Here is a 24,396-nt window from a genome sequence, read left to right on the forward strand (position 1 = left end):
CAACACCCTAGTATTTCATAATTTGCCCTTATAAAGAGAGAGTAAATTTCAGAGAAAATCAACCGGGACACTCGAAATAGCATCGTACCTTCACAATTGCGCGAACGTCACTTGACCAAACCTTTAACCCAAAATGACGACCCAACATTTTTAATCTAATCTTTAAAGCTAATGGTATAAGGCCACCAAGATAAGGAAGTTCTAGGGCTGATAGCTATACAGGGTGTTTCCTTATGGTCAAAAAGATCTATTCCTTTGTTTTAGGGGCCAATCAATGTTTGTTAGTCCATATCCCCGTAACTAAATATTGTAGAAGTAGACCCCATGTACTTTGGTGCACTTTCCACTGACTCAGTTTGACCTATAGAACCAACCCAGACTTTTGAGAAACACCCTGTAGACCTCTCAAAGATCATTTACCAAAAACGTCACGCACTCTCAAATAATATTAATGCCTTAAGGAAGATGGTCTCAAAAATAATTAAAATTCGGTGATACGTATAGCGTTTTAAACCTAATGAGGAGTTTTAAGCACGCATCCGTGAAAGAACTTCCATATCATAGTTTCTTAGCTATAGGTACCACTCAAGATTTTAGCGCGAAAAGATTTAAGTGGCTTTGGACCTACTAGGCCTATTAGGGGTATAAGGAACTGCATACAAATACGAATTTCACGGATGGACATAATCGTTCTACGTGGGGTTAAGTGGATAGATACACTCTTTGACAATTGGACCGACTCCATCCTACAAATTGGTACACCCACCAACCACGCGTTACCCTGTGTAGGATTATGTTTGTACTAGAATCGAATTGCACGTACGTATTTCCTGAGGCCAGATTTGGTACACATTCCAAGCTAGCTAGCTAGGTCTTAGAGAAAATGTTTACGCTTGCAAAATACAGAGCTCTTAGAGGCCTACAAAGTATAAGAGAGATAGTTGGTCAGTTTTCACGCTACTCTTAATGGAAGGGAAGCCCCTCATAGCTGACGGGGCTCAATATTAGCTGTGGAGCATTAGTGGTTGGTTACCGGTGGCCCAACCAACCGCACGAATGATTCATAAATCCTTTGCTAAGTCTCGCAGCCGTTAAAGAACAAAATATATATAAATCTAAGCCCATACACTTTTAAGATACCGTAAGTATATACGGTGCGCGGGGTTTTCGTTTACTTTATATTTTTATTTTAGATAAGGGCTTTTTCTATAGGAGCTTTTCGCTATAATCAATGTGGCAGGTGTTGTAAGTTAGACCGGCCTAGTTTTATACACCCTTAATTATCGGCACTAGCTTTTGGGAGCACGCGTGAAAGGTACAGTACACGTTTCATTAAAAATATTACGAGTATAATTAAACAATATACGCACGTATACGTATATGTATTATTTACGCCAACAAGTTAAGCCTTTATCATGGACCACAGAACCGTACCTGAAGTCAGGTGATTCAATCAGAGTGTCCAGAAACTCAGGGGAGAGACCACCATTGGGGTATTCTCCTTAGCGCCAAGAAGCAACGCCAGACGGAGCCCTAGTTCACTACACGCTGTAAAGAGGTTAGCCAGCTCGATCGCACTGCCTCTAGCTTTGCTTCTTGGAAAGAGGGAGAATACCCCAATGGCGACCTCGCCCCTGCATGTTGGTTTCTCTGTTTGTAATTTTCGAATTCGTCTGTACATACCGCAAAATACAGAGTATCCCCGCTTCGAGAATATTGCCAAGGGTCAATAAATTGCGACTTTGAGAGGTCAACAAAACCAATAAGTTTAGGACGGTTTAGTTTGACGTTAGTGGTGACCTTTAGGGGGGACTTAAGAGTTGGAAGGGGGGGTTACCATCGTGGAAATCGTATATATACACATACTCGTGTTCGCAAATACCTATAATGACATTATGTATGTTTGGTGGGTACAGTAGATAGTAAGCTCCTTTAACAGAATAACTGGTATGACTGCGGCATATATTTCCAAATTTAATTAGCGTGGAAAATTTACGGAGCTTCCCTTACACAATGGCCAAGTATACCCATCCATTTAATCTCCTTCATAGGCTTATATATAACCCCGCGGTTCGGCGCTATCGTGATACAACAAGAAGGTCGAGCACCTCCTCGCCCGTCCTAGACTCAATTACACTTAAGTGTAACGTACGTAGATTAAAAAGAAACAGAGGTTGGACAATGGGTGCAGCTTTTGTACTCCTATTTCTAATACAAGGAAAAACAAAGGCCAATTTTAAAAGGTATATACTAAAATGAAACCGCCAGGTTTCAGTCACCCTGCAGGTGTTTGTTACCCATAATTTCAAGGCAAATTTGAATGAACACACCGTGTCCAACCCCTTGTCAAACTACACGTAAGCAAGTAAAAATCTCTCGAGCTGACCGCGCCGTAATCATATCACCAGTTAAAATCTACTATATGAAAAAATGTTACCATAGATACGTGTACCATGGCGTGACCACGCCTTTGAAAACAGACTTCTCTAGGCGCGTACGAAAAATGGGACTAAAATGAGCTAATTTCTAAAATATTCCATATACGAACGTCGGAAAGAAATTTTTCATTTAGCTTATATAGTTTTCATGGACACCTTTATTGATTTTAGGCGTCTACGCGTCGGCGGACCTCAAAAGGAGTATAATTTTTTCCCCGACTCGGAATTTCCCGAAAAAATAAAATAAAAACCCTAGCTGCTTAAAAGATCGACTCAATTTTTGTCAATATTTTTATCCTTCAAATGATGAACTAACAAGGAAACTATATACATGCACATTCAAATACTGTCCGAAGTTGAATAGTTGAAGTGAAACGTCGTCTTAATTGGGACAAAGCTTTATTTTAGAATTGATTAAAATACTTTTCATGACGTCACAGTATTTATTAGGAAATTCCTCGCGAACATTCCTCTAAGAAGTTACTTTGTGACGTATGGGTTACGTCATAAATTTAAAAGTAATGAACTGATAGGCGCAATTTGAAATTTTACTCGTTGTAGCCGGAAAACGGTGCATTTACTTGCCTAACATTCTAACCGCCACTTTAGTACACACAAAAGTAAACGTTACCAGTGCTAAGTGCTGATCAGACAGACATTTATCGATAGAAAAGAAACTACGAATTGATCCTTCATCTAAGCCTGATTTTGTTAGCTATCGGTAAATAAAATCAGTTACTCTTTGAGTCCCTAATACTCTTATCTATTCCTATTCATAAAGACGAATCGTTAGTATTTGTTTGGCGGTGGTTCGAGCGAGATAAAAAAGATACGCCCAACGTAGATAGATACAGTAAATAACGAAAAAGAGGGAAAGGCCACTAAAGCAAAGCCGAGGAGCATCGTAACATAATCGTAATTAAGTATAACGGGGATTGCCATCCGAATTTTAAGGACACGCCTAGATGAAAATATACGAGAAAACTTTATGATGGTGTGGTGTCTGTCAAAAGTGAAACGTGCATGCATTTTGGCGCCCGGGGAAAAAAAGGCGCGCGCGTGCGAGGGAATGAAGATAGACAAGAGTCAAAGGAAAAAATTGGAGGTATTCCGTTGCTAGGCAACCAGCTGAGAGCGCGTGCCAGGCCTAAACAGGGCTGGAAATATCATGGGATAAAATGGTGATAATATTTTCAGGTATGTATAAAACGTAATAATAGAGTTAAGTTGAGACTGATTACGTTAAAGGGTGTTTGTAAAAAGGAAAAGTTGACTAAATAAAGGAAATTTATTGTAAATCTTGGAGATTTTGAACTATTTTCGTTTCGCTTTTGAATTTATAGCAAAAATTATTTTTCTACGCAAATTTAATCGCAATCTGTCTCATTTGAAAGCTAAGAATGATTAAAGGTTTCCCGTAATAGCGATATAGAAAAGCTCGAAATTGGCAGTTTTTAGCTCCTTGAACGGTGACTTACTCGTGGTTTCCAAATCCACGGCATTTATTGGTAACGGCGTGGTCTGTTCGGGCGTCGGCAAGGCGCAAGTGAACCTCTGCGTCCATAGCAACCAACCGGCTACTAGTGCCACGAAATTCGGACTAACGTGCACCATCCTTAAGACGTGTAATGTTTCGTGCAAAGGAACTTTAAAAATGTTCCTACAGTATTTATATCCAAAATATTCTTTTTTTTTTACAATTTAAAGTTAATACGAGGAGGAATAAATATCAAACCGAAAAATAAATATTACGGTGGTGTCAAAGAGTAATTTTATCGAAACTAGGCGGGAAACTCTCCATCAGTTAAACATTTTGCTCGAAAAATTTAAGAAACAGGCGCGATTCGAGTATTGCAACAATAATAAAATAGTCTTAAGACTCTTGTAGAAAGTTGGCTTTGGCTGTACGGAGTAAAAATCCATCCGTGGAGCAAAACTCAGCCCCCCTGAAAACTTCTGCACTGCGGGTAAGTCGCCCTAACCGAACTAGCGCGCGAGACTCTAGCCAATATGCACAGCCTTTAAACATTTGCCTCCTAAAGTTGACTGTCGCGTTCCAAGCGGATATGCTCAGAGGGAAAGCTTCCCCATGCAATTCTACTACGATTGTTTTAGTTTCGGCTAAAATCGAAACTGAAACTACACACGGTAACGGAAGCGCCTTCTGTCGATGGCTAAACTATATAGCGCGCCCTCGGAAGAAATCGAAATAGCTCGTTTAAAGAAGGAAAAGAAAAATCATAGGTGTACCTAAACAGTACATTTACCGTACATGTATGATTGCGAGTACAGTTCAAAAGAGAAGATAACTGGGCGACTAAAATGGGTGAAAAATATGGTTTCCATGGCAACAGTCCGTTTGTTTCTTTTCTCTCACCATGCACGCTTTAAAACGATAGGCGGTAGAAAAGGGAATGGGGTAACAAGAAAAAACACTAAAACTATATAGAAAAGTAGAGTACCTGGTAGCCCCCAAAAGAAGAAGGAAAAAAAAAGAAAAGTTTCAATCGCTCCGATGATCAAACGTAATCGAATGTGCAGGGTTCTCGAATCGGAAAACCCTAAGGAAAGGCAACGAGTTTGATATGAAAAGAATTGCTGTTCTTCAACAAACTAATAGCTGACAGATTGATGCTACACTCTTGAATATTTACGACTTAAAACCTTGGCTTCGCAACACGATACGGGTAAGATTGAATCTAGTTTTATTTATTTATTTATTCTTGGCAAAAGTATGAAAAGATGTTACTACGATTATTGTCCTCAAATAAATCAAAAACTTTGGCCCAGTTTTTCTTGGAAATATATTACATGTGTTCTATGAAATAGGTATAAAATCATGTCAGAAAGCGTTGCAGTGTGGGAAGTGCCCTTAAGTGATCGAGTGTATAAGATCGAATTCGAGCATGGAACAACGACTGGGAAGAGAATCATTAAAGTGGACGGAAAGGTAAATTATACAATACGTATAAACTCCAAAAACCAAACTGAAACGTAGTTTCCCGCCAAAAAATAGGAGGTGCTTAGGAAAGATTTCATGTTCAAATTAGTGGGAATGGAACACTTTGAGATGGGAAAACATAAGGCAACCATTCATATAAGGGCTGTCAACGGATTTACCTATCAATATAGCCTAACGGTCAACGGAAAACAACTGCAAAAGTTTAGAGAGAAACAATCGAAAATTATGAAAACTTGGACACTGATGGTTGAAGGGGAGGAAACCAGAATCGTTTTAGGTAAAACCATGATCGGATATTCGATATATGAAGATCAATAGTTGACAATTGTTTCAGAAAAAGATACTTTGGATGTTTGGGTCAATGGACAAGTGGCTGAAACCGCGGTAAGTTCCCAGTACATTAAGGTAAATAACCTTTTAGTCTGAAAATTTTATATATCCAAAAGGGAGAGTTTGTGGAAGATGGTACAGAAACTCATTTCGCGTTGGGACCCCATCAAGCGTACATAAAAGCTATTAGTAGTGGAAACAAAAGGGAAGGCCTTATTTACGCGCTGATTGTTGATGATCAAGAAATACCAGAAAGCGCCGAGTAAAGATACAAATTTGCTTATAAAATTAAATAAAAAACACAACGTTATTGGAATTTTAGGCTTAACAACGAACTTCATAGAAACTTCACAAAGCTTACTCTATTTTGTAATTATTCTACCCCACCCAAGAGCTGTTATTAAGAAGAATAAAAGTTAATTACCTGCATTAACTTGTTGAAAAGTTATTCCATCTGTCCGATATATGGTTATATCCAACAAAAACTCGTAAAACAAGCACTACGACCCGAAATTTAACGTTTGAGTTTTGCGCCGCCAAAAAGTAGGCTTAACCTAAGAATACGATTTTAGAGACCTCTATGATGCTGTCATAGAAATAAACACAGGACCAAGTATTTGCTTATTTCCGTCCCTGGGTCCTGGCTCCGTCGTCTGCTTAGAGATCAAGTGTAAGAATAGGGTAATGGCAGCCCTCTGCCTTCGACTGTATTAAGCTCTATGGGGAAATAACATGGGGTGCTATTAGTCTATAACTTGAAAGGTAATTTTTCCTTTTATTACAAATTATCTACCATTTTAATATAACTGGGAACATACTTAAAAATAAATATTTTATTAAATAAATCAGTATTTATCTTCAACTTTATTTATTTATTTACACTACAGAAACTTTAATAAGAGATTATAAAACCTAAATTAAAATTACAAAACTATATTGCCCATCTTCTTGTCAATTCTCTTTCTATTGTTTTTCTGTCAATTTTAACTTTGCTTTTGGGATCTTCAATTAGTCTCTGAGGATCTACTTTTAATTTTTGGGATACTATAAACTCTCCATTTTGCTTTAATTTTGTTCCTGAAAAATCTCCATCTTTTGCAGGTTCACCATAAGGAAAAACAACAGGTTTTACTCTGACAATGTGTTTAACTGACATTAACATTTCACACATTGAAGGAGTATTTTTAACTATAACAGGATCATTAAGCTGTAAATTAACCACACAAATTTCAGCCATATTTGAAAACATTCTTAGTTTCACTTTCAAAGATACTGACTTTCCGATCAATTCCTAAATTTCTGATGACATCTTTCTCCCAATAAGGCCTATGTTTAACTGGAGCCACTCTCCAAACCATTAGTAGTTTAGATGGTGTTACACTCTTTTCACGCATTTCATTGACATCATTAAAAAGATGTGAAATAGTCACTTTTGGATCTGTACCAATCCCTCTCCAAATTGTGGCAGAATACGCGGATGGCAAACAAACAGGTAACTAAAACAAAAATTAAATATACCTACCTCTTATAATGACAAGGCTTAAACACTATGTACATAAATTTGATTACAATATACACAAGTTGTGACTTAATTTCGAGATATAATCACAATTAACAGTAAGCTTTATTATTCTTACCTTTTTTGGAATTAAAGATAAATTCATTTTACTTTTGAAAAGATTGAATATTTGTAAACCCAACCGGCGACCGTCGAACCGTCCGACTCCACATTTGTGTTTCCCCTAACCTTTGACAAATTGACACCAGGGGGCTGGTTAACACGTCACATGGTCCTTACGTAATTTCAGTTTTTTTTTCTAAAAGCACAATTTTTGGAAAATTTAAGAAGATACTATTACTTTAAATTAAATTTAAAATATTAATTAATATAAATATAGGTAAGTTTATTCTTATTTAAAACTGGGTTGGGAAAACTAATCTATCAATAAAAAAGTGACGTCATCAAAATAACAGTAGACTATAGGTCATTGCCTATTTATACATAGGATCAATTTATAATTAAATGTAACATTTACAATGGGTAACCGGACATACTTCATAGATAAACTTTGCTGGCTGAAATTTGTCGAATATTTTTCTTTTTTATATATCTATAATAAATATTTAAAATCTTTTTGTTTTCAATGTTTGCATCTAAATGACTCTATCGAGAGCGACTTAGGTATAAATAGTATTTTCAAAGAAATAAGTGGCAGGAGCAGATTTTACAACAAATGTAAATAATGCTTAGTCTGTGGTCGTGTTTGTGCTGAATACGATGGAACACGGGAGTTAGTATATTTCTTTGTACCCTGGCTAAAAAAATATTCATAGGTACTCTATTTTGAGGTATTCGCTTTATACGAGTGGACAAACTACCAACGTTGCCAATCCCTAAAAATTCAGTTGTCTGTGTAAAAAAACGAAGCCGTTCCGCCATTACTGCGGATTTCTGCGAATGTTTTAAGAACAATGGAGCGAATAGGGCGAGGCGCAGTGTAACGTTTGTTTTTCGGCTCAAAGGGTAAAGTTTCATTTTCGCGTTCGGGAAAAGCAAAATATCGATCAACTAGATTATATTTGACGCGTCAAATCCGCATACGTTCGTGAATTTCGTGGGCCAAGAAGAAGTCGAAAAAGTTCGGCGAAATTCTTAAGCCTACAAAGGCATCACGTTGCTGGGCTCGCGAGAACGCATCGCTCTGCCTTTCTCATCCCGCTTTTGATCACGTGGTGATGATTGCCGCCGGAGCGGTGTAATAACAGATCGAAGTTGCAATCGTAAGTGAACTTTCGAAATTAAACGTATTTTAAAATGTGGTTTTCGCGCGAACTTGCCAAAGATACGCCATAAGTGTCATTATAACAAGATATGGCCAATTTGAATCGTTAGTATCGGGTAACTATCAAAGCAAAATCTAGGACAATGACTTTTGAGAGAACAATATAAAAACGATATAACGCGTTAGTTCCCTTCCCTTATTTACCACTTAAACCATGCGTTTTTTTCAACTATGCGCTGTTAGACCCTGTATAAGGAACCTAAACCAAATGTAACAATAAAGTGACTCATTTATCCCTTGAAAATTCCGCCCGTGGTAGATGGATTCCGAATGACCAATACAGTTTCAAAATTGTTCTTTCTTTCCTCATTTTATTATTTACTAAGTTCAGTTCTTCATTACTCACGAAGTCCATGGGATCGTTTGCATGTTGTCCCCAGTGTCACTTAGAATATGTTGGGTAGCCACTATGGCCCCAGCTCTAACCGAGGCGGCCAGTCAGGCTGAAGGTTTTAATTTAAAGTGCTCGCCAAACTCATCTGGCAAAGATTTTACCGCATCTCCTCTCAATCTCATCAAAAGTGGGAAACACGGTCCCATCCTGGGAAAATTTAGCCTGTCCGCGCTTAGCAAAATCCCGCCCAATTCCGAACTAGACTTTTATCCAGTAGCTGATTCTACAGTTTCATCAACGCTTACTGATAGTTCGGATTCGGACTTGGCGTGGAATGAGTTAAATCGTGAACAGTTGCGTTTTGATGGGGCTGGAATTCTAGGCCTAACTCTATCTTTCAATGGAAGTAATTCAAAACGAGACCAAGTGACCTTAACAAACTCCCCAACCCATACAAAGCCTTTGGTGGGTGCCGTGTTAAGGGAAGGCCAAGGGGGTGACAGTCAAACCTTCATTCAGGACCATACCATGAGCAAAAAAGATAATCACTTACCAGGCACCATGGGATTGTTAAATGCAAATGCATCTTTGGATTGTGAACTCAAGAGCAAATTTCCCGTGCAGCGAGCGGAACAATCCGCTTTCAGCAGTCACGAACAGATGTTGCTATTTAGCGACCCAGAGAAACAGGAAAGATGTACTGATCTTCCTTTGGAAGTGGATGATGACAAATTACCCTCGGAAATGACTGAAGCCCTGTTGAATAGACTTGTTGGGAACACTTCCTCTTTGGGTTTGATGGAAGATGAGAGGAAAGCTGTTCCAGCAGAAAGTGGAATGGACAATGGCTTTCGGTGGTCAGCTTTAGAAAATCCTTCTCCAGAAACTAAAGTGGCCACTTCGGAAAAGAAAAACTCTGTTCTTAAAAGGAGAACCAGTCACCTTCTCCGCCGTATCAGGAAACTTCAAATGCGGCAAGTGGAATTTCACACGCAAGAACAATTGAAGCTTTTCGTTGATAACCAACGAAAAATACAACAAATAGCTTTACAAAAAAATCGAGCCAGACTTTTGCATAGTGCAGTGAAAATAAAGAATGCGGAAGATTTCCTTCATAGCAAAGATGTTAAGAATTTAACAGCTACCGCTTTGATTGACTTAGTTAAAGAACTCGAATCTTCTAAGGCCAACCATAGAATGGCTGAATCTTTCCTAAACGCGACTGATAGTGGCATGATGGAAGACATTAAAGAAGACCAGATCAGTAAATTCGAAATGAGTCGCGCCACCGTCACTCAAACAGCGGGTACCTTGAAGGGAGTTCTTCATCATCTGGAGTCTTCATTAGCTGATTCTGACGCGACTGAAAGCAGTTCTGGTGGTGAAAGTGGAGACGAAGTCATTGTTAATCCTAGGTTAATCAAGGCACAATCTTTGCCTCTGTAAGAAAAGTTTGTTTTCAGTTGAACTTTGCCTCGTCGTTTTACTTAAACACAATCTATTCAAAATTTACAGCCACAAAAGAGCGTATTGGAGGTGGACCATTGATAGAGCGGCTGTAGCTTCTAGATGGGCTTGGCTTCAAGCTCAGGTATCAGATTTGGAGTACAGAATACGGCAACAGAATGAAGTCTATAGACAGTTGAAACTCTCAAAAGCCCCTGTGAAACTTGCGGAGGAGTCTTTACCACGAGTCAACTCAAGGCGGGAGGGGGGCTCTATAGCGGGCATTTCTTCCTCCATGCAAGAAAGTAATGGCCTTCCAGCTTCGTTTCAACAAATGAAGGAGAAATCACCCCAAGATGGGGAGGTTTCTTCTTCATCCAATTACCAAGGAAATCTTTCACGTTTTCAAAACAAAGTCGGGGTTAATGGCTGTTGGCCAATTGAGAAACCGGGTAACGGGTACAATTTAAACAAACTCGGTGAGAACTCTAACTCTTCAGAAGATGGAAAAGCTTCTGCTGAAATATCAGAGTGCTGTCGAACTAAAGCTTTGGTTAGCTTTCGAAAGAGAAAGCTAGTGAAAACCATCGGAATGCATCTGGCAAAGGGAAAAGCTTCAAAGCTGTCCTCTATTAGTTGCGATTGCAACTGTCAGAAAGACTATCTACCTTGTATTATGTGCAGTGGACGTTACAATAGTGTTCAAAGTTTGGACCCTGAAGTTATGCCAATGTCTGAGAGAGTGGCTATTTTAGATCAGTCCTTCCATCCTCGCCTTTCTTTCAAACACGGTAATTTAAATTGTTCAATTATTAATAATCGTATTTCAGGGAAGTACGTGAAAAATAACTTGTCTTTCGTTTGCTTTATCGAACAAGACACCGCTACTGGTATTCAGTATGAAAACATCATTAGAAGAAATTGGTTTAACAAAATGGCTAAACAAGCGGCTAGTGGCATTAAAAAGTACCTGGAATTTTATTTGTTAATTCTCCCCTTCAATATTCGCCAGCTAATGCGCTTATCATTCTTAGGAAAAAACATGGAACTGTACCTCCCCTTGGTCTTTCAAATCAAGCCCAAAGACATAGCAGGAAATTGACCAAAAATGCTGCCCAAACTCTGCTCACAGCCAGTAAGTTGACATCATCATCTTTCTTTCTTTCTTTTTAGTGTTAAGCGTCTATAATTGATTGTTAATTTTAAAGGAAGTAAAAGCAGTTCTAAAAGGAGAAGAATAGTGAGAGCAAACAAAAATGACGAAAACTGTCCAGAATCATCAGAACCTCTTAGGAGAGTTAGAGATAGGAGGAGAAGTCGATCAATTTCCAGTGGAAGTTCAAAACATTGTTCACCTAGTCCATCACCCGTTCCACCGACAAATGGAGAATCATCTATGGATTTGAACCCATCCACTTCCTCAGGGAAAATAGGAGTTTTGGAGCATAAAAGAAAGCGTCTAGATGACGCTTATGACATCAATAACATTGTCATTCCCTACAGCATAGCCTCGGCCACTAGACTAGAAAAATTGCAGTACAAAGAAATTTTAACACCAAAGTAAATATATATCACACTTCTTCAAGTGTTATTTCTTTTACCAGTTTAATTACCTTCTTTTTCTGTTTTTCAAAATTAGATGGAGGGTTTTAGAAACTGAAGCCAATTTAGCTTCACCCGTACTTGACGAGTGGGAAGATATTTCCGATGAAACCTTCTTAATTCGTCATTTAAAGTGCGAGGAAGAAGAGAAACGCAAATTCCTTAGTTACGTAAATGTGCAAGGGCGTTCGCGGTCACGTAGTGTTCGAACAGACAGTGGGGCAAACACGCCAGATCCAATGTCCCCTGCCCCTAATGATCTAAATGTTCAGGATTCCTCTCAAAGCTGGAACTCTCCCGTGGCTTCTCCTCCGCCTCCATTGGTTAGTTGCTCTCAAAACCATCCATTGGATTCTGCGGGCAATGGAGAAGAAAGTTCCACCCCTACTAACAATAATACATCACGTTCGGAACGAAAGAGAATGCTTTCAATCTCTAAAAGGACCTCTGAAGAAGATCGACTACCGCCACCGCCGCCTTTGTTCGGTGATGAATTTGCTACCATGCCTTATGAAAATCGCACCTTTCCACTTACGGAAGAGGAATACGATGAAATGTGTAAAGTTTCCACCCATATTGAAAATGAACCGCCAACGGAAACTACTGTTGTTGAATCTGTCACGGTTGAGGTTGAAAGTTCCACCACCACCACCACCAAAGAAAATGAAAGTTTACCACCAACGCCTCCTCTGATGGAATCTAGCGGTGGCTCTGTTCCTGATGAGGATGATCCAAATGATCCTGAATGGGTTTCTACATTACCTGGTTGAGAAACGTAATTTTTCTGATAGCGAACACGTGAAACGAGTCGTTTTAGTTTCCGGGTCAGAAGACGATAAACGATTATAACTGAAAAACAAAATATATAGCTTCGATAATTGCTCTTGACTGTATTATAAATAAGATTTTTTTTCTAACAAATGACTCTTGCTTGTAAAACTAACAAAAGATGAATACAAAAAAAAAAAAAAAAAAGCATTCACGTCACAAAGAAAAAAGTTAAAAGTAAAACTTAAAAGCCGGTTTATATGTTTACTTATTGTTTTAATTTTTTTTTTTTTTTTTTTTTCCTACAAAACAAAAGTTTGTCAAAGAACCTTTCCTTTTTCATTTGGGTTCGTTCTTTCTTTATCAGTAAGAAGAAAAAACAAAAGATTGTACATTTTTCTAGAAAGGTGACGAGAACGAGAAAGAAGTTTAAATTCCAATTATTCCACTATGCCCGAAAAAAAAAAGGAATTTTTAGGCACAAACGTTAATTCACTCTATCTATAGCGGGAAAAATTATGATAAGATAATTAAAAACAAACAAAAAAATACTAAAAACTATAGCCAAAAAAAACCAAAAAAAAAAGAAGTTATTAAAAAACTATAATTTTACCTTTACATTAATTAAAAGATAAAAGATAAAAAAGAAGATTAAGTGTTTACTCGCTTAACGAGTTTGTGTAAATGTAAATATGTATTTCTTCAATTCAATTTATAACCCGTTCATTTTATTTTTTTTTTTTTTGTTTAGCTCATATTCACCCTCCTTACCCATGTTAATAAATCTTCGTTCACTTATCTATAAAAAAAAACACATTTCTATAATTAGATTAATTAATGAAGTGAAAAATCTAGTTGTTTCTAGATTGATTTTTTTTTCCTTTTACTCTTATTTTTTTTCTTTCTTCTTTCTTTTCATCAATTGCATTTATATAACAAACAAACAAACAAACAAACAAACAAACAAACAAAATTCATCAGTGTACAGCTTTAGAAGAAGAAGAAGAAAAAAAAATCATCTTCCCATCTTAATTAATTAATTAATTAATTCTTAAACACCGATACTTTTTTTTTTTTTTTTTAGATTTTTGTGACTAAAGTGTATAACTGGTTGGTTTAATTGGTATATACACAAATGAGTTTTTTCCTATGGAAAAAAAATTGAGAACCCCACCCCCCTTGCCCCCCTTCTTTAAAACAAATTTCTAGTGAGAATGTAATATGTTAATTAATTAACCACCTGTTGTCACCAAAAAAAAATTTCAGTGATAACCGCAGTGAGAAAAAATAAATCCTCTGCGTGTGCCTCAATTGAAGGATTTGATTTTTATTTTGCCCGATTTCTAGCTTAGAGCGGCAGAGCTCTTGCTTGGAAGGGGAGGAAATGGGAGGCGATAAGGGTAAAGGAAATATTGTTTTGTGTTCTCTTCCCGTTTCTCTCCGCAATTAATTACCCCCATCAGAAAAGGGGGGATGCGTGACGTTACTCTTACTTCCCCCCGTCTTAACTGAACGCTCTCAGCCCATACGTTACCCCTAAATTAATTATTTACTGCCCAGAAAGTCATTTAAGTTATAGGATACACATAAATTTGCTTCTATTATTTTTAAGGGAAATTAATTATGGATAAATAGCAGGGGTATTTTCTTTAATTACACTTAAACTTTTAATTATTTTAATATTGCGTGCGTTATGCAACTGGAAGGTAGGGAAAAAAGGGAGAGCGGGAAATGACGTCACTCCAATTAGATCCCTGTCGGTGTCGGACGGTGCGATTGGTTGGAAACTACTGAGTCAGTCAGTGCGTGAGCGCGGTCACCGTGGTCGAAATCGGTCTTTCACCCGTTCGTTTTGTTATTAATTTTAATTGCGTGATCATTAATATAAAGCCAGAAAGATGTGTGGCGGTTTTACATGCTCAAAAAACGCCTTAACAGCGCTTAATTTTCTATACATTGTAAGTATTTACTGATTTTTACCTTCATCCTTGGGTTCGTGGCTTCTTTAAATGTTTGTAAAATTCAATTTCCAACGTAAGCCTTGGTTCTGTTACCAAGCGCAGCGGGTGGGGATGGGGAAGCTAGATAAAATCCACCATATGATAATTAATGACAGTTAAAATAAACGTATTAATAGCCTTCCATGTTAATACGTTTATAGCAATCTAAAATTTAAGCGTAATTCCATCTTTTTAGCTGGTTTCATTCATCCTCATTGGAGTTGCAGCTTATGGAAGAGTAGCGAGTATAGTGACAAATATTGCCATTATAGGCGGTATAATAGCTTGTGGGGTATTTCTATTCTTGTTATCGTTACTTGGGCTTATTGGAGCCATCAAACACCATCAAGTGCTGCTCTTTTTCGTATCCTTTACATGATTTTATTCCAGAAAATAGGGTAATGGCAGCCCTCTGCCTTTGACTGTGTTAAGCTCTATGGGGAAATAACATGGGGTGTCATTAGTCTTTATCACTCCGCAAGGTTATTCCCTTGACTTAGTTTGTACTGTAGTACATGGTAATCTTATTTCTCCTGTTTGTGGCTCAATTCGCAATTGCATGCGCATGCTTAGCTTTTAACCAAGAACAGCAACACGAATTAGCCGAGGAAGGATGGCGTCGAGCTCCGATGCATCTCAAAACAGACACCCAAAAAATGTTCAAATGTTGTGGATTTACCAATCGTACTGAAGCTGATGAACATATGCGAGGACCTGATTGCAAGGAGGTACCAATTTTGAATTAATTATATTGCAAGCCGGTCTCAGTAAGTATAAAACTCTTATTTCTCAGGTAACTTCTTGTTGCCCCTCTGAAGAAAATTGTAATTGCCCACCTTGTTGGAGACTACTTAGCGCTGCCATTGACAATGCTTTGAAAATTAGTGGAGGAATTGGATTATTCTTTAGTTTTACCGAGGTAAATTAAAGTTAACTTAACATAAGTGCAAAGGAAATTAGATAGCTTTAAAAATTAACAAACTAGTTTAAATAGAGTAGTGTCGGTAAAGAGGGGAGTACCTCCCTCTAGGTGCGCTTTTGTAAGAGGGGATACTGTACGCGCCTGGTAGGGGGGATGACACTGAGCTAGAGCTAGATGTCAGTTCTACGTATGCAAACGTCATACCCTTCTATCTCTTAGCTCAGTGTCATCCCCCCTACCAGGCGGCGCGTACAGTATCCCCTCTTACAAAAGCGCGCCTAGAGGGAGGGATACGCAGTCTACTCCCCCCCTCTACCGACACTATTCTAGGGTATGACGTTTGCATAGTAGAACTGACATTACTCTATTGTTGAAAAGGAACCTAGACATAAGCGCTACTAATCTTTTCAGTTTGTGGGTGTCTGGCTAACAGTAAGATACCGTAATCAAAAAGATCCCAGAGCCAATCCTTCTGCATTCTTGTGATTTAACTAACACCTAACACTCTTCTCTTCTACTACTCTTTTCTTCTTGTTATGTTTGGGAGGTAAACTAACTAATCTTCCATCCAAAAACAAACTGCTTTATTTTATTTTAACCCTTTTATTTTATTTTGCTTTTCTTTTATTTATTTTTATTTATTCAACTAACCCCAACCAAAATCCTAAAATCCTTTAATTACACAAACTAATGATAATTAAATTACAGATTATCAGCGTATGGTTGGCTTATCACTATAGGAAATTACGTAATCCTTTAGCCAATCCTAACAGTTTCTTTTGAATGTGCCAATACATTTTTTTTCTTTATTTGAATAATTTTTTGCATTTATTTATTCAAATTGAGCTTTAATGAAATAAGAATAAAAGATTAATTTCTTTTTAATTTAATTAATTTGAAAAATAAAAGAAAAGAATGAAAGAAACTTAATGAAAGTGATCAGTTAGGATAGGAATTTAATTTAACATAAAGGGGGCTACTTATTTCCTAATTAAAATTAAAACTAAAACTAAAACTAAGCATTCCATTTAATGATGTAAGAGTAACGAATAGAAAAATGGAGTGTTTTTGTTTTGTTTTCTTACGATGACTTGTACTCGGTACCTTTTTTCAAATCATGCAACTTTGAAATTAAATATTATAAAATGTAATAAAATGTTCTAGTCAAGGGATAATTTTATTTTTCAACCAATGTGATTGTACAGTACATTCTTGGTAATTTAAAAATGGAGAAATAAAAATCTTCAATTAAATGTACTTTAATTCGATTTTTGTTTAATGAAAGCAGAAGTATATTCGAGAGAAGTGTACAAGCACAAAGCGGGGTAAGTGTAACGTCACTCTTCCCAACATCAGAACATTTAGAGCAAGGTTACTAAACCGAATCACATACACGATAAATAGTTCCCTCATCATTACTCTATTAGCGTTTAAATATTTGGCAAGACGCATGCATGCGCTTGTGCATTTTTGTCCCACGTCAAGACAATCAAGGTTTGTGGGATGATTGCTGGGGATTTAGTGCCAAACAACGATAGAATTCACCTTACGGTGCGAGAGTTACCCATTTGTAGTTTGATAAGCGGGAAAGCAAACTAAAAGGTGAACACTGAGCCTGGGAAGAATGACGTTACATAACTAAAGCATTAAGAGGATACAGAGTGTCATCCTTCTTCTATTATCCCCTTCTGATGAAAGTTATTAAAACAGGTTCCTTCTTAGATTGCAAATGATTGAATTAGTAAGTATGGTAAGGTTGGTAATTCTTTTAAAGGTGATAAACACTGATTATCTCAGAACTCAGAAGACAAAAGAGATATGCCTAATTCAGCGGAATTTTATCTTCAATATGACTATTCTATTTTGAGATAAAATGAGTCTTGCAATCTTGAGAAAAAGTGCAATTTAATCATTATATACAATTGGAAATTACAAATGGCTGATTAATAGTTATTTCTTCTGTTATCCCGTTCACGGTGATAATTAGGCCTGTCATAAGAAGATCGCCTATCTTCTCTGTCTCTGTAAGAATTGGAACTTCCCCCCTGATTGTCATGCCTATTCCATCTATCATCTCGATTTCTCCATGATTGATTTCCATCACGGTTGTTGTCTCTTCGATTCCTTTGGTTTTGATTCCAGTTGCCACGTTGTCGAGGTGGTCTAGCGTCCCATGGGTAAACAAATGGTGGAGTGGGTGCTTCCGCAGCTAAAGTTTTTTGAAATTCTTCATCCTCATCTGTGAATCGGTGTTTGAATTTTTCCTCCATCTGCTTTTCTTCTTCACTAAGGTCTACCATGATACAAGTTCCTGAATTTTGGGTTTCATCACCACTGTTTGATGAGCTTGAATTAATTTCTGCCATATTTTGTCTTATAAATGCTGAAAACAAAACTCTCAAGTTGATTGAAAGGGTGACGGACTGACCACTGACGGCCAAAATCTAAGAATATAAAATAAGTCTCTTTTTGACCGATAGACGGCGCTACGAGCTGGTGTTATTTTGTGTAGAGTTGGGGATAAAGCCTAAAGGTAGAAAGGGTGGCTGGGGGCTGCCGGGTCCACTCTCTGCCACCGAATAATTTCCTCCCTGTTTTCGGTCCTTGGGGCGTGGCCCCTTGGGAAAGCCATTGTAAAAGTTAAGAGGAAAAGTAGTGCCTTTAGGCAAATTTTAATTAATTAACTTGACAAAATGTAGTTTTTGTCAAACAAACTTAAAACTATAGATTTCTCTTGGAATATTAAAAATATAATTCTTTGCGGAATTTAGCGTATGAAATTAAAGCAAAACTGATAACTGCAATACACTTGTCAAAGTTTCCCGGCGGAGTAATACTTTCAATGGATAAAAGACAATGGGCGCCATTTGGCAACAGTTGAGTTTTCGTGTCTGCTGCTCGTTAAACCCGGCATTGTGTTAATGGATCTCCCGTTAAAACAATTTTCTTCAGTTTTAAAGTGATATAATTATTATAATTAATTACAATAAGTTATTGTGATACATCCAAGTTTCCAATCGAGTTATCACACCTGGGACTTACTAAAGAAATTTGGAATAAAGAACTTTGAAGTTAACCTGTTTGAAAGCCATTTATCCAAGCCAGGAACATAAAGGCACCAATAGTTCATCAACTTGGGTAAGTTTCCATTCAATTTTTATTACCCATATGTCATATTTATTGTATTGTTAGACAATTTTGGGGCATAAACCAAACGCGAAGTAGTCTATCAACAGTTAATTCTCGTATTTTGGTGTTGTTGAATTCATTGTTAGTTTGATTTTAAATATCAATCCAATAAGCCTTGGTCAACATATCCACCTGAGTCCTTTGTCTTGCTTGGCAAATCAAGGGCCTCAATTCAGCAGTCGCTTTTTACCAGGTTGCGAACATTTCCTCCTATCGTTTTTAAAACCTGACTAATCAATGCGATGAATAAACTAATCAAAGTTCGTTAAATTCCTGATTCATCCTGTTTTTCCCACCTCGTCTTTTTTGTTTCATTCCTAATGGAATGCGTACTCAAAGAACTTCTGTATCTTTTATCATTTGCTGATTTCTCATGTTTTGTTTGTTACGACTACAATCACTAGTGAACCATTTAGTGAACAAATGCAGTTCGCTACAATCATTTGTAAACTATTTAGTGAACAAATGCAGTTCGCTACAATCATTAGTAAACTATATAGTGAACAAATGCAGTTTGCTTCAGTCATTTGAAAACTATTTAGTGAACAAATGTAGTTTGCTTCAATCATTAGTAAACTATTTAGTGAACAAATGTAGTTTGCTACAATCATTAGTAAACTATTTAGTGAACAAATGTAGTTTGCTACAATCATTAGTAAACTATTTAGTGAACAAATGCAGTTTGCTTCAGTCATTTGAAAACTATATAGTGAACAAATGCAGTTTGCCTTAGTCATTTGAAAACTATTTAGTGAACAAATGCAGTTTGCTTCAATCATTAGTAAACTATTTAGTGAACAAATGCAGTTTGCTTCAATCATTAGTAAACTATTTAGTGAACAAATGCAGTTTGCTTCAATCATTAGTAAACTATTTAGTGAACAAATGCAGTTTGCTTCAATCATTAGTAAACTATTTAGTGAACAAATGCAGTTTGCTTCAATCATTAGTAAACTATTTAGTGAACAAATGCAGTTTGCTTCAATCATTAGTAAACTATTTAGTGAACAAATGCAGTTTGCTACAATCACTAGTAAACTATTTAGTGAACAAATGCAGTTTCCTACAATCATTAGTAAACTATTTAGTGAACAAATGCAGTTTGCTACAATCACTAGTAAACTATTTAGTGAACAAATGCAGTTTCCTACAATCATTAGTAAACTATTTAGTGAACAAATGCAGTTTACCGGGCACTTTTCAATTGAAAATAAAGTCGATATTCGTGCCCAGCACCATCAAAATGGCCAGAAACAACAAAACATAAAGTAAAATACTTTTTTCAAACAAATAAAAACATAAAGGACCATATAAACTGTTAAAAGTACTATTATGGGGTCATACTCGTATAATTTCAACATCTTTTGATTGTTTGGGGACAACCTAAAACGTATCAAACCCTCCTGCGTACAATACCCAGTTTTGTAATTCCCGCGTTTTGGACTGAAAATTTCCCACGTGTCTTTTTTGTTTACATACGGACGACACTACCTTACTAGCCGAGGCTTGCGCGATACATAATATGATAAAATGGAAGAAATATTTCTGTACGCGGATTCTGACAGTTTAAGGGAGGAAGTTTTAATCAAAACTAATCGCGTTGCTAATTTAAAATCGCGAGGAAAAGTTATCAGAACCGTACGAGAGCAGTACTTGAGAAAAGAAGTACATTGTAGGAGTTTATTATGCTTACACGTTAAACGTTCAAATGATGAAAATTGTTGGAATAGAAGCGTTGATAGAAACAAAATTCGTAAGTTTAGACGTACTCCTGAATTTTGTGAGTGAATTTCTTAATTATTCAACGTTTTAGATGACAGGGGAGGTTGTTTACCCATTGGTTCCACGCATTACATCATACCTTGCTACGATATTGTTAAAAATTACCTTGAGATATTTGAACTTCCTGATATAACTGGCATCATTTTCTTGCAATCCATTGCTAGTTTGGTAGCAAATTCTCATACGACAATTATCATACGTTACCATAATGATTGAAATTGCCCCAATTTAGATGATCAATGACGTAGGGAAACGTCAGTACAATAAAATTCTAAACATAGTTAGGGATGGCACGAAAAGCTCGGCAGTTTTTCTTAATGAAATTGGTTATGACACACATGTACCCCGAGTTACGGGACAGTCCATTGGAGATTGGTTAATGAATGTAACGTATAAAGCTGCAAAATGGTATATGGAACATTTGCAAGGGTTAATGCCATTAGTTATTGTTACTGAAAATGAAACTGTAAGAGATAATCGTCAATCTCTTTATTTCATTTTATTTACTAATTTGCCTTCAAAAAATCTTTTTAAGATGATACAAAAATACCATAATGATACCAAGAATATCTTTGTGATTCATTTAAAACAATACCTTGAGGAATTCTGGTCCGATATAGTTCAAGCCCAAGAACTATACGAATCAATCTCCATGAATTTGGAGGAAGAATCGGGCAAAGAATCTGAAAAACTTTATTCTCAGTACATACCGTCTGAAGTAATAACAGTGGGGATTAAAAGTGGTCGTTATTTTGAGGGAAGACTTAGGGTCAACAAATACAATGCCCAGGAAGAGGCTTTTGTGTCCATTTCAAAGTATTGTCACGTTCTGTCATTTTAAAGATCGTTCGCACGTTTCGTTCTATAAAATTGATATTTAATTAAGAGTTGGGACGAAAGACTCCGCTGATGTTATCATTCTTGGAATGAAGAATCGAAATAGAGCAGTTGATGGGGACGATGTTGTAATTGAAGTTTTGAAAGACTCTGAAGTGAAATTAGCCACAAATTTTTCTAAAGGAAAAGAACTTTTAGTCGGGAAAGTAGTGTCCATAGTTCAGAGGAGATGGAGGGATTACGTTGCGGTCTTTCAAGATGACGATGTTGGTTGAATTGAGATCATACTGATCGTTTCTCGTTTTAAAATTGTTGCATTTTTAAACATCAGGACTTGGGAAGTAACCGAAAGGGTGGAAATTCGGTAATAGTAGTCCCATACGATTATAGAATCCCTAAAATTCGTATCCGTACAACGCAAGCGCAAGATTTGCAAGATCATAGAGTTGTAGTACGAATTGATCGATGGGAAATAGATTCGAATTATCCACAAGGACATTTTGTTAAAACGCTTGGAAAGATTGGGAATTTAGAAACTGAAGTATCGACACTTTTAATTGAACATGGCGTTTCTGTTCTGCCATTTTCAAAAGGATTGGTCAGTCCCTTCTATTGTTGTTGTTAGATTTGTTTGTTTTAAACTAAAAGAGGAAATTGGAATTTCTTTTCCAATTACTAAAAAGTAGCTGTCGCAACTTCCTGTTGTTACTCCGGACAAGCCATGGTCCGTGGATAATGACGAAGTATCAAAACGTAGAGATCTAAGAGATACTCATTTGCTATTTAGCATTGATCCAAAGGGTTGCGAAGATGTTGATGACACCCTATCTATTCGGTTCAGACTAATTTATTTCACTTTAAAATAAGCAGACTTTATAACTTACGAAGTAATATCTGTAGAGAGCTCGACAATGGAAATGTTGAACTAGGAGTTCATATAGCTGATGTAACTTATTTTGTACCAATGGATTCATTAGCTGATTCCGAAGCCAAAGCTAGATCAACTACGGTTTATTTAGCAGATCGTCGATATGATATGTTACCGGCAGTTTTAAGTGCCAATTTATGCTCTCTTTTGAGCGGAGTGGATCGTTACGCAGTCAGCGTTTTATGGGAATTAAATAGTAAATTTGAAGTTGAAAATATTTGGTTTGGGAGAACTGTGATTAAGTCGTCTTATAAACTGTTTTACGAGGTAAATTCCGAATCAATCGAAAGATTTTTCGATATAAGACATGTACAAGATTGAAGTTTACGTAGGTTGCGCAGTTAATTTTGGATGGAAAAACGTTTGTCGAAGTTAGGGAAAGTATTAACGAATTGAAGGTTTTAACCTACGAAGAAGGGAAGAAAAGATTTAAACAGTTAAAGGGAACTTTAGAATGTTTGACTATTATCGCGAGAAGTTTGAAAAATAAAAGACACAGAGCAGGTGCTGTTGAATTAGACAGCCTCGAAGTTCAGTTTGAATTTGATGATGTCAGGCAGAATCAGCTAGACACTCCCAAACCCAAAGAGGTTAGCAATAAAATTTAAAACTCATTTTCTGAGTCTGAAACCAGCATCGGTGAATGTTTCTTTCGTTATTGTAAAGCATTTAGAAATTCACGAAACAGTCGCGGAATGCATGATATTCGCCAATCATTGGGTTGCGAAGAAAATATCCGAAGTCTTTCCGCACGAAGCCATAGTAAAGAAACTTAAAAGAAAAAATATTTATATGGCGATATATTTTTAAAATAAATCTTTAATATTAGCTAAGGCATCATCCCCCTCCTCGAATGAATGATTTAATGGAATTGAAAGACATCGTTCTTTCATTGGGGTTTAACTTTGATGTCTCTTCTAACAAAGGATTAAATGATTCATTAAATATGGTACAAAATCCAAATGACGCGCATCTTAATACGGTATGAAAGTAAAATGTATTTGCCAAGTATATACATCAGTTCTGAACACAGTGTTCATTCAGATCCTTCGAATGATGACCACGAGAGCAATGTCCGAAGCGAATTATATCTCGAGTGGCTCATTTTCCAGCAACGAATATTACCATTATGGCTTGGGTTTAGAGAAATACACCCATTTTACTTCTCCAATTAGAAGATACGCTGATATTATTGTTCACCGTCTTTTACTATACGCTGTTAGTGAAACAGGCTCTTCCGTTAATATATTATCTAATGAAGAACTTCAAGATCTTTGCGGTCATATTAATTACAAACACAAAGTAACTCCACTAACTCGCAAACGCAGGTTTTAAATAATTTGATTTCTGTATGTAATCATTTTTAGGCAGCGAAAAATATTCAGAAAGATTCGTCACAATTATTTCAAATCTTATTCTTCAAAAATTTGGAGGTTAACGATGTTAGAAGAAACGCCGAAGGAGTTGTTTATAATTTAAGGAATAACGGAGTTGTTGTTATTATTCCCGAATATGGCATGAAAGGAATGGTTGCCTTGAAAAATAAAGAGGAACAAGTGGCTGTTGTTAAAAATGGCCGAGTAACCTTTGAACCCGGACAGATAATTCAATCCGAAGGGAAAATAACCGTTCAAAGTGAAGGATACTATCAAACCTACACTTACTTTGATAAATTGATGGTTAAAATCAACGTTCAGGAATCTAGAGTTCACGCTACTAAATTTTCTTTTGATTTATTGGGATTAAAATCGAGTGTGTCTCCCGGTTTTGCTCAAAAAATAGATCTCGTTACGGTAATTTGTTAATTATTGAACTGTAATTAGGTGGATTTTTTTTATTATAATTAATTTTATAGGAAGTTAAAAGCCAATTAGCCGATAACGAGGAGGAGAAATTATCGACTGATAACGAGGAGACTAAAAAAGAAACGAGCTTGTACCAATTAATGTTGGAAATGAAACAAATGTCATTAAAAGTTCCTTAATAAAGATTTTTTAAAAATGTGTTGAAATTAA

General features: G+C 36.7%; 7 protein-coding genes across 10 annotated transcripts in view; 5 read left to right on the plus strand and 2 right to left on the minus strand.

The window, feature by feature from the left end:
• Positions 1-4,203, minus strand: part of LOC149692204 (uncharacterized) — a 34,214-nt gene extending 30,011 nt beyond the window's left edge. The window contains exon 1 of one of the 2 annotated variants that reach the window (XM_089867897.1): positions 3,917-4,203. In XM_089867897.1, coding sequence (XP_089724023.1) covers positions 3,917-4,052 — 136 coding nt within the window. In that variant the 5' untranslated portion in view covers positions 4,053-4,203. The remainder of the gene's footprint in view (positions 1-3,916) is intronic. The other variant, XM_089867898.1, reaches the window with a different exon arrangement.
• A 1,063-nt stretch (positions 4,204-5,266) lies between these two features.
• LOC149692209 (fas apoptotic inhibitory molecule 1) lies at positions 5,267-6,123 on the plus strand. The gene is made up of 4 exons (XM_089868811.1): positions 5,267-5,388; positions 5,455-5,677; positions 5,735-5,784; positions 5,847-6,123. The coding sequence occupies exons 1-4, from the start codon at positions 5,278-5,280 to the stop codon at positions 5,994-5,996; spliced, it is 534 nt and encodes a 177-aa protein (XP_089724937.1). The 5' UTR covers positions 5,267-5,277; the 3' UTR covers positions 5,997-6,123.
• Positions 6,124-6,575: 452 nt separating this feature from the next.
• mRpL30 (mitochondrial ribosomal protein L30) lies at positions 6,576-7,493 on the minus strand. The gene is made up of 3 exons (XM_089867922.1): positions 7,368-7,493; positions 7,008-7,226; positions 6,576-6,937 (listed from the first exon to the last, which is right to left on the minus strand). Exons 1-3 carry the CDS (start codon positions 7,392-7,394, stop codon positions 6,662-6,664), a joined length of 522 nt encoding a protein of 173 aa, XP_089724048.1. The 5' UTR covers positions 7,395-7,493; the 3' UTR covers positions 6,576-6,661.
• Positions 7,494-7,887: 394 nt separating this feature from the next.
• nsl1 (non-specific lethal 1) lies at positions 7,888-14,039 on the plus strand. The gene is made up of 6 exons (XM_089867902.1): positions 7,888-10,349; positions 10,423-11,144; positions 11,232-11,319; positions 11,388-11,488; positions 11,562-11,913; positions 11,993-14,039. Exons 1-6 carry the CDS (start codon positions 8,941-8,943, stop codon positions 12,723-12,725), a joined length of 3,405 nt encoding a protein of 1,134 aa, XP_089724028.1. The 5' UTR covers positions 7,888-8,940; the 3' UTR covers positions 12,726-14,039.
• Positions 14,040-14,311: 272 nt separating this feature from the next.
• Tsp97E (Tetraspanin 97E) lies at positions 14,312-16,908 on the plus strand. 2 transcript variants are annotated; one of them, XM_089867918.1, is made up of 6 exons: positions 14,312-14,681; positions 14,920-15,087; positions 15,236-15,451; positions 15,517-15,642; positions 16,057-16,192; positions 16,354-16,908. In XM_089867918.1, exons 1-5 carry the CDS (start codon positions 14,622-14,624, stop codon positions 16,129-16,131), a joined length of 645 nt encoding a protein of 214 aa, XP_089724044.1. In that variant the 5' UTR covers positions 14,312-14,621; the 3' UTR covers positions 16,132-16,192; positions 16,354-16,908. The 2 variants fall into 2 exon arrangements, with proteins under 2 accessions (XP_089724044.1, XP_089724043.1); XM_089867917.1 differs by lacking the exon at positions 16,057-16,192 and having other exon boundaries at positions 14,329-14,681.
• A 38-nt stretch (positions 16,909-16,946) lies between these two features.
• The window catches only part of LOC149692213 (uncharacterized), a 60,730-nt gene continuing 53,280 nt past the window's right edge, over positions 16,947-24,396 (plus strand). For both annotated transcript variants that reach the window (XR_016382652.1, XM_089867916.1), the window contains exon 1: positions 16,947-18,783. The gene's annotated coding sequence lies outside the window, so the exon portion shown is untranslated. The remainder of the gene's footprint in view (positions 18,784-24,396) is intronic.
• On the plus strand, positions 20,210-24,386 carry LOC149692214 (DIS3-like exonuclease 1). The gene is made up of 14 exons (XM_089867901.1): positions 20,210-20,587; positions 20,648-20,784; positions 20,849-21,082; positions 21,152-21,432; positions 21,503-21,719; positions 21,785-22,051; positions 22,140-22,288; positions 22,354-22,648; positions 22,714-22,971; positions 23,048-23,143; positions 23,211-23,363; positions 23,426-23,683; positions 23,749-24,174; positions 24,237-24,386. Exons 1-14 carry the CDS (start codon positions 20,365-20,367, stop codon positions 24,363-24,365), a joined length of 3,123 nt encoding a protein of 1,040 aa, XP_089724027.1. The 5' UTR covers positions 20,210-20,364; the 3' UTR covers positions 24,366-24,386.

This window comes from Phalangium opilio, unplaced genomic scaffold, assembly GCF_054372755.1.
Source record: "Phalangium opilio isolate 3A_F unplaced genomic scaffold, DU_Popi_V2 ptg000024l_1, whole genome shotgun sequence".
In the NCBI taxonomy this organism is placed as follows: domain Eukaryota; kingdom Metazoa; phylum Arthropoda; class Arachnida; order Opiliones; family Phalangiidae; genus Phalangium; species Phalangium opilio.

What these genes read in the sequence shown, in the direction of transcription:
- LOC149692209 (XM_089868811.1), top strand. Translation starts at nt 5,278, where the DNA reads ATGTCAGAAAGCGTTGCAGTGTGGGAAGTGCCCTTAAGTGATCGAGTG. An exon ending in GGAAACCAGAATCGTTTTAG is followed by an intron (nt 5,678 to 5,734) that starts GTAAAACCATGA and finishes CAATTGTTTCAG; the next exon opens with AAAAAGATACTTTGGATGTT. An exon ending in GACAAGTGGCTGAAACCGCG is followed by an intron (nt 5,785 to 5,846) that starts GTAAGTTCCCAG and finishes TATATCCAAAAG; the next exon opens with GGAGAGTTTGTGGAAGATGG.
- mRpL30 (XM_089867922.1), bottom strand. Translation starts at nt 7,394, where the DNA reads ATGAATTTATCTTTAATTCCAAAAAAG. An exon ending in TATCTTTAATTCCAAAAAAG is followed by an intron (nt 7,227 to 7,367) that starts GTAAGAATAATA and finishes TTTTTGTTTTAG; the next exon opens with TTACCTGTTTGTTTGCCATC. An exon ending in ATTTAGGAATTGATCGGAAA is followed by an intron (nt 6,938 to 7,007) that starts GTCAGTATCTTT and finishes GTTAATTTACAG; the next exon opens with CTTAATGATCCTGTTATAGT.
- nsl1 (XM_089867902.1), top strand. Translation starts at nt 8,941, where the DNA reads ATGTTGTCCCCAGTGTCACTTAGAATATGTTGGGTAGCCACTATGGCC. An exon ending in TCGCCTTTCTTTCAAACACG is followed by an intron (nt 11,145 to 11,231) that starts GTAATTTAAATT and finishes TTATCGAACAAG; the next exon opens with ACACCGCTACTGGTATTCAG. An exon ending in GCGGCTAGTGGCATTAAAAA is followed by an intron (nt 11,320 to 11,387) that starts GTACCTGGAATT and finishes TATCATTCTTAG; the next exon opens with GAAAAAACATGGAACTGTAC.
- Tsp97E (XM_089867918.1), top strand. Translation starts at nt 14,622, where the DNA reads ATGTGTGGCGGTTTTACATGCTCAAAAAACGCCTTAACAGCGCTTAAT. An exon ending in GAGGACCTGATTGCAAGGAG is followed by an intron (nt 15,452 to 15,516) that starts GTACCAATTTTG and finishes CTTATTTCTCAG; the next exon opens with GTAACTTCTTGTTGCCCCTC. An exon ending in TATTCTTTAGTTTTACCGAG is followed by an intron (nt 15,643 to 16,056) that starts GTAAATTAAAGT and finishes TAATCTTTTCAG; the next exon opens with TTTGTGGGTGTCTGGCTAAC.
- LOC149692214 (XM_089867901.1), top strand. Translation starts at nt 20,365, where the DNA reads ATGGAAGAAATATTTCTGTACGCGGATTCTGACAGTTTAAGGGAGGAA. An exon ending in TGCCATTTTCAAAAGGATTG is followed by an intron (nt 22,052 to 22,139) that starts GTCAGTCCCTTC and finishes ACTAAAAAGTAG; the next exon opens with CTGTCGCAACTTCCTGTTGT. An exon ending in ACACTCCCAAACCCAAAGAG is followed by an intron (nt 22,972 to 23,047) that starts GTTAGCAATAAA and finishes GTTATTGTAAAG; the next exon opens with CATTTAGAAATTCACGAAAC.